We start from the raw sequence: 12,252 nt of genomic DNA, 5'->3' as shown, positions 1-12,252 counted from the left end.
CACACACACACACACACACACACACACACACACACACACACACACACACACACGTTCAGACGCTCCGATTTTCTCCCGCTCTCTCTCTTTTTCTCTCGTTCTTTCTCTCTCTCTCTCTGTTTCCCCGTTCGACTATACGGCAGGATTCTACAAATGCTTCCGTACCGTGTATACGTCTCGCAAACGTCTCTCCTGCCGCGCTATGGAGGTTGACCGTTGGCACTCGTCACTCGCGGCGCGTGCCGCGGCGATGCTCACTGTACGACGTACGCTCGATTCGGCAACTTTGATTTACATCGGGCCTAACGTCGCGCCGCGCGCGGTTTCGCTCGCACCGAACAACAACCACCACCACTACTACCACTACAAGAGAACAATCACCACCACCACAGCTAACACCGCCGCAGCCACCGCTGTCGTTGTCGTCTTCGTCGTCGTCGTCGTTATCGTTGTCGTCGTCGTCGTCGTCGTTGTCGCGTAGTCGTCGTCGTTTATGCGGGTTTCTCTACTTTATTTCTCCTTTACTCTATAATCCGTATACGTGTTTCTCTCTCTCTTTCTCTTTCCCTCTACGTGTTTCGTGTGTATGTATATATACTTTTTTTTGTACTTTTCGCGTTACGTGTTTATACGTGTTTATCGAACGTCGTGAGTGTTACTGTGAATAACATAACGACGGCGCGCCGGTTAACGCGGCGTGGCTACGGGCCTTTGCTCATACGAACGTTCTGCCACATCATGATGTTTAGTTCACTAAACTAACCACTAGCATGGCGACCGACCGACCGACCAACCGACCGACCGACACACACCGCGGCGCGCGCTCGTCGCTTACGCGCTTCTCGCTGCCTCTCCCGCCCCCCCTTTTTCCTCCTCGTCGTACTCCGACTCGGTTCCTCTTCGTTTCGTTCCGTCACTGTCCGTCGTTCTCTCCTCTACCCCGCTTCGTCGCCAACTAATCACCCTTCTTCGCCGCCGTCGTCGCCATGATCGCGCTGTCGTCGTCGTCGTCGTGTCCGCTTTGTCCCCTCGTCGTGTGCGTGGCAATTGGCCACGTGACAACAGCGTCGCCAATCACGTGCGTGCGTCCTCGCGCCGTATCGTGGAGGATTGTGGACTTGCCTTTATAGCGGGAATGCAAGCCGCGACAAATATTTACGGGGACAAATATAATTAAATTATTATGCGCGATAATCCACCAAATAATTTTCTCAACAAGTAGTCTAAGGAGGATGTTAAAAAGAGAGAGGCCGATTTTTGCCCATAAAGATATGAACATGATATATTTGAACAAATTTCAATATTCTTACTTACTTTTCAAGGTGTTCCCCAAATGTTACGATTTAATAATTTTATCATATTCAGGAAGTCAAAATCAAAAAACATTATTTCTTTTACTTATATTCTTTTAGACAAAAATCGGATTTTTTTTAATATCCTCCAAAAAGGGCAGATTTTTTTAAATTATCAAAAAGTTCGTGACATTCGGAAAACACTTTGAAAAGTACGTATAAGAATATTGAAATTTGTTGAAATATATCATGTTCATGCTCTATTTTCAAGGTGTTCCCTATCAATCCCGAACTTTTTATTAACATTATCGTATTCAGGAAGTCAAAATCTATAAAAAAACGCTATTCCTTTTACTTACACCTTTATGAGCAAAAATCGGCCTCTTTTTAACATCCTCCTTTAATGACTCCATCATCAGGAAGTCGCTTGTGTTTCTTGAAATGAGGTGAAATGAGGTACAAGAGTGAGCAGATTTACTCTATGTTAATCAATAAAATTAATATTCTCATAAGTTCGCTCACTTTTATCATTTTTATCTTATTCTAGATACACAATTGACCTTCTAATACATAGATAATTGAAAGCATTAAATTCTAAACTGCAAAAGTTAATAAAGAAAAAGGAGGCTACTCATCTATATTAGAGATCAAAATTGTATTCCTAATAAAACGCCTTATTTACTTAGAGATAAATATATATGCTGTTTTCTGTGTGATTCTTTTATTCATTGAAACAGTATTGAATATGATTTTTACAACGTGGACGTGTTTTTTTTTTTCTTTAGGAGAAAGATACGTATGGAAACGAGGTAACAAGACTAGCAAGACCTTTGCCAGTAGAATATTTATTGGTAGATGTACCTGCGTCCACCCCTCTTACTCCACAGTTCACCTTTTTCACGGATGATAACATTACTCCATTTCCAGTGGAGAACAGGTATTACAGACAAATACATATTGTACATAAATGAATACAGTTAATAAAGTTATTCATATATAAACATCTTTATTTCAGGCAGGTCGATGGACAAGTTCAGGAATTCAATTCATTGTGCACTTACATGCAGCAATTTAACAGCGATCAATTTCTGGAGGCAACTTCTGATTTTCACTTGCTTCTTTTCATCGCTACTATGGACATGTATCCAATGAAGGTATGACTTTCTTGCTTTAAGAGAGATTTTTCTATCTATAAAGTATAGCAATATATTCAGTTACTTCAATTTATTATTTAATTATCTCGATTACTTATTCATATTTTTGTTACAGTGAAATTTTTATACTCAAGATTTTCTTGTACATACGTATATAATAGACTAAAAATACTTTTTCATGCTAACGCTCGATGCTCATTTTTAGCGACAAAACAGGTCAATTGATTAAAATTTATTTTTGATATTCAATTTTTATCACGTGATCTTTTTTGATGCTAAAAATGAGCGTTAAGCGTATGAAAAGGCACGTTTGGAATTGAATTTGAGTCTTTTGTTTAAAACAACTGCTCTACTATTGAGCTCTGCTATATAACGCTCCAATAATTGTCGATAATTATTAACAAATATGTATTTTATTTTACAGGACCATATGTTGCCACTGCTCGAAGCTATCCGCAACAAGGATAAGCAAAAAGCATTGGAGTGGGCCCAATCGGAGCATTGGGCGACGGTGGAGCAACTGATATCCGTGACCTCCACGTCGTCGCGTCCTCCGCAAATGTCGTCTTTCGGTAACAGCTCAAGGACATTGCCTTCCGTAACCGCGGAGGGCAGTGGAGGAATAGGCGTCGGTACCGAGCCGATCGCGAATCCACCACCCGACCAAGCTCTCTGGACCTGTTCTCATTGCACTTTTCTCAATGCCGCGGATTTAGCAGTTTGCGAGATGTGCAATCTGCCAAGGTACTCGTAATAAACTGTTAAAGCACTAACGACGAATTCAGTGTGCGTTTAAGGGGTGCTGTCTTTGAATCTACTACTTCGCTTCCGCAGGATCTGACGCGTAACGTGTCCTCGCGGATATAACGATTGTTTTCTACGCATCTTTGGCCTTATTTATGAGTGAATAAAAAAAAGGAAGAAAAAAAATACCACACAAGTATTTTCCAACTGACATATTTCCTTCCTTACCAAGCTTCTCCCCATGATACACTTTTTTTTTTATCTGCAGCCAGTTTGCAATAATCTGATTTAGATGGCCTAAATATTAATCCTAGCAGAATGTTCTGTGAAGTTCTGACTTATAAATTAGTTCTAACAGATCAATGATATTTACTATGAATTTTTTATATGTTTGCAGAGAAGATGTCGAAGAATATGATGAAGAGATGATGAGGGAATTGTTTTAATAACAGAATCATGAGTTCAAAAGTTCAGTCAAGCCTAATGATGCTACAATATTAGAAATTTGCGTCAATATTTTGGTATTAGAAAAATCAAAATCGTATGGATCTAATTGCTGATCATATATATTTTCCATATATATTATATACATATTTTTTCACAAATATTAAATTGTTATTGGTATGGGAAACATATGTAATATTTTGCGAAATAATTCATTTAAAAAATTAGTTATTGTTGTATATATATATATGTGTGTGTGGATTAGCAGGGTACATAATTAATTGATAAAAAGAAATTAAAGCATGTGGGTTGTTCACATATATTATACATATCCACTGTTTACTTAAATTATATTCCAAATAAAATTTTTCTTATTATTAATAAATATAATAACTATTCTGTATCAGCATATTGTCAACTCTTCTGTTCATATCGTTCATATGATATACGCCTTCCCTTATTTCGATTCTTCGGTGGAAATAATGTAGAGCCACTAATCTTTGAAACAATAATATCAAGAATATTAGAATTCTGCTGTTCGATAACGGTGATGGCGTAAGTTCCTTTAACACGATTTTCATCTGTAAACTTCTTCAGGTTTGAGATGGATACTTTGTCTCCCTTAACATTTTCTGAAATCTTCTCCAGCATGGCTTTTTCCTCACCGTCCTTGTGTATCACTATCACCAGGAGATTTTTAATGTCGTCACTAAGACCAAACTCATCCAAGGCACAAGCTATGCTATCCGACAAAGACATGCTAAATAAGACTTCCGTATTTATGTTTTTTGTAACCAGTTGATTTCGCGTAGCGTTGAGGGCGGCTTTATTGGCAGCCACCACCGTCTGAAAAGTGTCTACAATAGTTGCAACATTTACCATGCAACAATCAAGCTCCTCGGTAATGAGTTTCTTGTGTAGTTCAGCGGTATTTGTAACATTGGTAAACAAAGACATCGTGCAGTATAACCCAGTCACTGGGTCTAACTCAACGGTCTCATCAATCATGTCAGACGACATTGTCAACAGTTGTAAGTGACAGTGTACCAATCGACTCTGGTCGCTGAGGATCTTCTGCTAGAAGATATGGCAATATCTGTAAACACGAGTTACGTTTCAGTGATAGGTACCTATAGCGTTTACTCTTTTAGCGTTTTTCACTGGCAGAGCTAGTACGCACTCAGTGCATTTTAAAGTCGTACAAAAATCGACGTAAAGATGTACATTTAATAAAAATATAGAAATGAATTAAACCACGAAATCCTCAATATATTTTATTGTGGTATTTGATTAAAATAAACATTGGGTATTTTATTAATTGAGATATCTCACTTTTACATTCAGATTAGGGTAGTGTACAACAATTTTAACTTGCACTGAGTGCGCACCAGTTCTGCCAATGAAAAACGCTATTTGCTGCACTAGTATCCACTGAGTGCATATTAAAATCGTCGCACACAAATTGACATAAAGATGTATGTTTAATACAAGTATAAAAACGGATTAAAAACGAATTAAACCTGCATGAAATCCTCCATACATTTTATTGTGCTATTTAGCTATTAAGTAAAATCTGTATTTTATAATTCGAAATATTTGAATTTTACTTCTACGCAATTTAAATCGGTGTACAACAGCTTTAGATCTGTTTTTATTGCTGCACTCTGAACCGGTGAAATGTATATTTAGGTCTGTTTTCTGTGGCTGAACTAGTGTACACTCTTGGAACTTAAAGTGAGATAGATATATGTTTGATATTTGTTTAAAGCGAGAAAGAGAATTCTAGAACAGTCTAGTGCAGGAATAGAAAACAGACCATTTGTAAAACAATATAGTTAAGAAGGCATACACCACGAATGCCAGATGTGGTTAAAATATTTTGTATTTTGATATGTTACAATATAATAGACACGGTTCGGTCTTAAATTAGACCCTCCTCAGTACCACAGACAATATCAGAAGTTAAAATATTACGAACACTAGCCACACACGTCGTCAGCAAATAAAACAATAACGCTCCGCAACAGATCCGATTATAATTATCGCAAGAGTTCAACAAATAATATACGTTGTCAGCAAATAAAATAATAACGCTCCAGATCATTTGTTTCACTTCAACTTATTGCACTATGTGTACTAGTTCAGAAAGTGTAGCAATAAAAAACAAATCCTTTAACATGCACTCAGTATGCACTAGTGCATGCAACCAAAAGAAAACAGTACAGAATGCTAGAAGATCGATTTAGGACTGTTTAGAACTTTAGGCCCGGTCTCTCACCAACTCCGATTGAGTTAATCGGCCGATTAAATTTTATTATCAACTACAAGACTTGAAAACATCCTTTTCTGGCGGGGCGAGTACTCACGTGTGTATAACTTTTTCGCAATTGAAGAAATTTGCGACTATCGACTAATAAGGACCCGTGCTGTTATTATCACATTGTTCTTTACAGCCGCCAGATAATTAGGTTATGTTTTCAGTCTTGTAAGGTTTTTGCATACTCCAACGTGTTCTTACCATAGAACTTAGAACTTATAGTAATGAAAAAGGAATACAGACGTCGAGCTGTGAGCAAGACTAATGCCCATTTCCACCAATATAGATTAACTTTAATCTCGGTTCAACTTACTCTTCGTCTTTTTCTAATCTTTAGAACTAAAAAAAGACAAAGAGTAAGTTGAACCGAGATTAAAGATGATCTGCGTTGGTGGAAACGGACCTAAAGGTAAATTTTCACGAGCTGCTCTAACCGGCTATTTTTGCGACAAAAAGGATCACGTGATCAAAATGGACATTTGATATTCGTCAATTTTGATCACGTGATTCTTTTTGTCGCTGAAACAGCCGGTTTGAGCAGCCCGTAAAAATTTACCTTAAAGGACAAAAATATCTTTCTATTCTCTTCTATCCTCTTATTGTCACATGCGCAGAAAGAAGAAAAGTAATTACTTAGCAGGACAGAAATATACATCTTCTATCTCTTAGGCCGGTATTCATAGTCAAATCTTATAGGCCTTCTACAATAAGCCGCAAGTTAGGCCGGAATCAGACTACGCATTGAAGAATGAGATTGAAGATTGAAAGATTGAAATTTGACCAATCAGAACAAAAGGAACCATAATTTCTTTGTCCTCATTGGTAAGATTTCAATCTTTAATCTTTAATCTCAATCTTCATTGCGTAGTCTGATTCGGATAGCACCCAGTTGGACACGGCTCAATTTGATACGAGCCACTCACAGCGCTTGAGACTACAAAGCTCCTAAGCACCGGTCGCTGTGATTGGTGGTGTCCAATTGAGACGTGGTCAATCGGGATCACCCGGTCTGATTCCGACCTTAGAACGTCAGAAATCTTAACCAGTCTTAACCAAATCATTCAAGTTGGCTATTGGCCAACTTCACCGATTATGACTTAAGATCGCTTAGAACTTCTGATTTGCGCGGCTTATTGTAGAAGGGCTATTATATTCAAGACCGTCTTAAGAAATCACAAACCAATCAGAAGGCTGCATTAGCGTCTTAAGATATTACTTAAGACGGTCTTGAAATAAAACTCAATTATGGCCGGTATTCATAGTCAGATCTTATATTCAAGACCGTCTTAAATATTGTCTTAAGAAGTCACGAACCAATCAGAGGGCTGCATTAGCGTCTTAAGACATTACTTAAGACGGTCTTGAAATAATGCTGGATTTACACTGTATCCGATTTTCGACGCTCTTCAACCAATCAGAAAACAGAATTCCGATGATATGAAGCCAAATCCATCGTTTCCTGTTTTCTGATTGGTTGCAGAGCGTCGTACGACGCAAATCGGATGCAGTGTGAATCCAGCATAAAAATCGACTATGAATACCAACCTATGATTCCTACCATAGCTCCTACTCACTCTAACGAGCACGTTGACTCGTGTTCAGATTTCAGATTCCCACCCTGGGGTGCGTTCCAAAACTTGAATCTGTCAACTCTGAGTATTTTTTATTTTTATTCAACATTCGGTGACCAACAAGGATAAAATGATACTCGAGTTGACAGAGTTGAATTTTGGAATGCAACCCTGGTGTTCTCCGGGTATCATGTCATCCTTGTTTAACGTTCGATAAATAACAAGGATAGAGTGATACCTGGGTGGCACTCGGATGGGAATCTGAACATAGCCTTGAGTGAGTATAGGTTTGTTCGCGTCGCATGCTCCAACATGTTCCAACATACTCCTACCATAGCTCCTATTCACTCTATCAAGCGCGTTGGAGTAGGAGCTATGGTAGGAGCATATTGGAACATATTGGAGTATGCGACGCGAACAAACCCTATAATGGGCCTTCTACAATAAACCGCAAGTCAGAAGTTCTGAGCGATCTTAAGTCATAATATAAAAATATGGCCAACTTCACCGATTATGACTTAAGATCGCTCAGAACTTTTGACTTGCGGCTTATTATAGAAGGCCCATAATAGGAGCTACGGTTGAAGGAAGTAGGAGCATGTTGGAGCATGCGACATGCGACGCGAACAAACCTGTAGTTGGCAATACTGAAATTTAATCGACTGATTAGCTTAATCGGAGTTGGTCATTGGTGAGACCGGGCCATATTATCGTTTTCTAAACAAGATGAAAATTACAAAAGTAATAGCGAATTTACTAAAATATTTATAACTTCCATACCTAATGAATTTGCTCACTTATGTAAAGCTCACTCCGTTTTCAGAATCGTAACAAGCTTCCTAAGCGAAACAATACGTCAATACGACGAAGGGTCCGCGCACAAAGATGGTCGCAACTGAGTCGTAGTCGTAAGTCGTTGTCGTAGGTCAACGCACAAGGATTTTACGTATGTCGTTTACGTATATCCTATTGCGCCAGTTGTTTGCGTCAACTGACGAAATAGGATATACGTAAACGACATACGTAAAATCCTTGTGCGTTGACCTACGACAACGACTTACGACTACGACTCAGTTGCGACCATCTTTGTGCGCGGACCCGAAATAGGATGTGTTCCCTTTTTACTGGCAGTGCAATCATTATAAGGGAGGATCCCGTTTGCCTACAGTTCTGATTGTACACACCGCTCATATCAACTGGTGCCTAGTAATTTTTTACTGTTTTGCCAATGAGATTATTTTATTTTTAAATTGGCCAATCAGCGATACATGTGTGCAATATGCGATGTGTGCAATCGGAGCCCTCCCCATTATAACGTCACAACAGTGCACTGCCGCAGCCGTTCCAAAATTACTGTGGTACTGCCAGCACTATTGTAACATCTATTTCGGAACGACTTTGTAGTAGACTGGCAGTGTAAACACAGACATGGATAAACGTACTAAATTGTCAATAAATTTTGAACGAAAATAGCAGCGATAGTTTTTCCGAAGAAGATGTACTGATTATGAGATCACCAATTCAAGCAGTTTGACCTCGTGTTAAAAACTATATGAAGACAGAGCTAATAAATATTCAGATGTGGAATTAAGAGTCATTTTCGGTAAAATGAATATATATGTGTATCTTCTGCAATTAAATATAATGTATATATTTTTTTATTTCCTGTATCGAATATTTCGACGCGTTGTGCTTCTTTAAGCGACGCCATATTGCACTGTGACTGTATCACCTCGAAAGCCACAGTAGTCGCAGTGGCAATATGGCTATCATTTATAACGTCATTGAGGGAACTAGACGCTGTCACAGCGCGCTGCGTAGTAATAGCGGAACAAGTTTTCAGTACTGCCAGTACTGGCAGTGTATATCGGAACACATCCATAATACCAGCAATGATTTTACACTGATTTCACAGAAGCGTATCCAAGCGTATCCCTTGACAAATAGGAAACGAATGGGTGTAAATGAGCGAGTTCAAATCAACAAAGCGGATCTGTTTGTGCGTATCCAAGCGTATCCCTTGACAAATAGGAAACGAATGGGTGTAAATGAGCGAGTTCAAATCGGCAAAGCGGATCTGTTTGCCTAAACATTGATTGAACCCACAGGTAAAAATCAATAAATCTCATTCATATGAACTTTCCCATTGCCGAGGATGATGTCCGTACTGTAATGAAATAGAAAGAGATAGAAATAGTTCTATCTCTTTTTATTTCATTGCAGTTACTAAACTGGTTAAATAAACGGACGATGGTGAAAGTGGCCCTTAAACATTGATTGAACCCACAGGTAAAAATCAATAAATCTCATTCATATGAACTTTCCCATTGCCGAGGATGACGTCCGGGATTTAGGAATGACGAAACTTGCTGTGCGCTAACGCCATCTAAGTAAACAACGCAACTGGAGTGGCAGTATAGTAAAAACTTAAGTATGCGGCTTACTCAAATGATAAAAGAATGAGAGACGCGCGTTTTTAGAATAAATAGTTTTAAATAATAATAAATATTGTTAAACAATATAAAAAATCTTTATTTTAGATCATATATGTGAGAAACACAATCAATACTAGAAATTTAAAATGCCTATTATGGTCGAAGCTGGATCTTCATTGCTTTAAATAATTCAATCTTGAATTAACAAAATTATTATTGAAATATTTATTGCGCATCTTCGTTCGCGCTGACCCTTATTTAGGTTGTTTTTGTTATTTTAAGAAGGGAGAGTCCCTGTTTAACATATTTATTACTTATTCAATCTTGAATTACTAATATACACTATATATGTACTTGCAAATCAAATTATTAAAATTGTTTGTAAATTTATTTCGCGATTACTAGAGTAGTTTTAATTGCGTTTAGTCCGGAAAAACAATTCAGCGCGCAGTTTGAAAAGACTACAATATAGTATATATGCGAGTACGTATATAGTGTATATTAGTAATTCAAGATTGAATTATTTAAAAAGCAACGAAGATCCGGCTTCGACCGTAATAGGCATTTTAAATTTCTAGTATTAAATATTGTTACTTTATTCTTAAATACATTAACGTGAGATTAACGTATATTACGATAAAATTAATTGTAATATACGTTTTACATTAATAAATTTTTTGCTTAAAATTATCTTATTTTCTACGGTTTAATTAAATGTATTTTCTATACTACATCAAAAAAATTTTTTTTTCACTTGTTTACAATAATAATACGTTATTATTAGCGTATTGATAAATACATATTAAAAAATCAATAAATGTTTATCATATAACATATAAAAATATATATAAAATATTCAATATGTCAATAATATGTACAGTAGTGTCAGCTGCAACAGCTTTAATTGATTTTTTTAGCGCGTGGCGATTAGATAAAATATAATCCGTATTCAGAATGATATCATAAGTACAGACCAGCAGAGAATTCTATAACGAAATAATATTATAGAAAATTCCCAGCTAATGCTAAATATTTCTGAAATATTTATAAAAGGTTCGTAAAATCCTTAAAAACATTTCAAGAGTATTCCGGAATATTCCAAAATATTTACAACATTCAAATATCGGTAAAATATTCCGTTTATATATCGTTACATATTCCGAGAATGTTTCATATATGTTTTGGAAAATTTTAATTTTTCCAGGTTCGGTCGTCCCTGAATCAGTTTTTAAACAAAATTTTGCTTTGAAAAATTCATTTCATACTTTCACCTTGGAGCCAAATTTTGAGGCTTATTTTACAGGAAAAAAAAACGTCCATTTGAACGTTGATCGTCACAATATTCGTTTGTGAATAATTTGCGGATCTTTTGTCTCTCGATTTAAGTGATTTTTGATGTTCATGTCTTTCATGGCTATATGAATTTTTATCTGTTATTCGTTGCCACTGAAATGGTCAACCAATTGAATAAGAAGATTGAGTTGCTATTCTACCGTCTTGTCATGAAGAAGTGAGAATTTACATTATACGTTCAGACATACTGATGATAGCTCGGAAGCAGGCTGAAACGTTTATGCGTAACTAATTTATATTATATTTCGATAATAAACGATTTTTATTTTCGCACTAACAACCGTGCAAAAAACTCTCATTAGCCCTTATTGTTCTTTGTTTTTTGATTTCAGTTTTGGCAACCCCTGCGAATGACTCTACACCCTCACAGCACATCACATTGAAATAAGGTTACAGTAATTTTAAATTGTAAGATTGTAACATTAAACGGAGATTAATAAACCTATCATTAACCTCCCAATAACATGAAAATGATCGTCCAAACTGATTACATTAACATCCCAGAAACCTTGCATGATAGGTTGTATTAATATTCCTACAATGTGTCAAGGACCTTGTAAGATTGTAACATTAAACGGAAATTAATAAACCTACCTTATATTGCTAAAATGAGTATTATTATTGATTAATATCTTATTTCAGAATACATATCATAAAATTATGATTAAAAAAAAAATTTTTCCCTGAATTCGGGAACTAATTTCATTAGTACTTCGAAGCGGTGTCACCCATCCGATTGCATACCACCATTTACTATCCTTGACTTCTGAAATTGTCTGGAAACTGCTGCACTTCAATGATCCACGAACATCTGCATAATCATGGGTGTATAGCTATGATACATCTCTTCAGTTATAGGTACGCTTGCCGAGCAATCGAATATGATTGATTGGATCTATAAGTAATAACCAATTATGTTCATTTGCTCGGCGAGCAGGCTAG

General features: G+C 36.9%; 3 protein-coding genes across 10 annotated transcripts in view; 1 reads left to right on the top strand and 2 right to left on the bottom strand.

Moving 5' to 3' along the window:
- The window catches only part of LOC108769741 (uncharacterized), an 8,562-nt gene extending 7,384 nt beyond the window's left edge, over positions 1-1,178 (bottom strand). The window contains exon 1 of the mRNA XM_018520903.1: positions 166-1,178. The gene's annotated coding sequence lies outside the window, so the exon portion shown is untranslated. The remainder of the gene's footprint in view (positions 1-165) is intronic.
- The window catches only part of Npl4 (nuclear protein localization 4), a 17,483-nt gene extending 13,701 nt beyond the window's left edge, over positions 1-3,782 (top strand). The window contains exons 9-12 of one of the 3 annotated variants that reach the window (XM_018520891.1): positions 2,078-2,229; positions 2,308-2,446; positions 2,871-3,190; positions 3,588-3,782. In XM_018520891.1, the coding sequence (XP_018376393.1) occupies positions 2,078-2,229; positions 2,308-2,446; positions 2,871-3,190; positions 3,588-3,636 (660 nt within the window). In that variant the 3' untranslated portion in view covers positions 3,637-3,782. Of the gene's footprint in view, positions 1-2,077; positions 2,230-2,307; positions 2,447-2,870; positions 3,191-3,280; positions 3,563-3,587 lie in introns of those variants that run through there. The other 2 variants (XM_018520893.1, XM_018520892.1) reach the window with 2 other exon arrangements.
- A 207-nt stretch (positions 3,783-3,989) lies between these two features.
- Positions 3,990-8,391, bottom strand: LOC108769736 (EKC/KEOPS complex subunit TPRKB). Of its 6 annotated transcripts, none has more exons than XM_018520881.1 (2): positions 8,320-8,391; positions 3,990-4,730 (listed from the first exon to the last, which is right to left on the bottom strand). In XM_018520881.1, exon 2 carries the CDS (start codon positions 4,652-4,654, stop codon positions 4,049-4,051), a length of 606 nt encoding a protein of 201 aa, XP_018376383.1. In that variant the 5' UTR covers positions 4,655-4,730; positions 8,320-8,391; the 3' UTR covers positions 3,990-4,048. The 6 variants fall into 6 exon arrangements, with proteins under 6 accessions (XP_018376383.1, XP_018376385.1, XP_018376387.1 ...); XM_018520883.1 differs by having other exon boundaries at positions 8,303-8,369; XM_018520885.1 differs by lacking the exon at positions 8,320-8,391 and adding an exon at positions 6,153-6,204.
- Between the last annotated feature and the right edge of the window lie 3,861 nt (positions 8,392-12,252).

Source organism: Trachymyrmex cornetzi, unplaced genomic scaffold, assembly GCF_001594075.2.
Source record: "Trachymyrmex cornetzi isolate Tcor2-1 unplaced genomic scaffold, Tcor1.1 scaffold94, whole genome shotgun sequence".
Taxonomy (NCBI): Eukaryota; Metazoa; Arthropoda; class Insecta; order Hymenoptera; family Formicidae; genus Trachymyrmex; species Trachymyrmex cornetzi.
The sequence above is the reverse complement of the archived record's forward strand: the minus strand, read 5'-3'. Positions and strand labels throughout refer to the sequence as shown.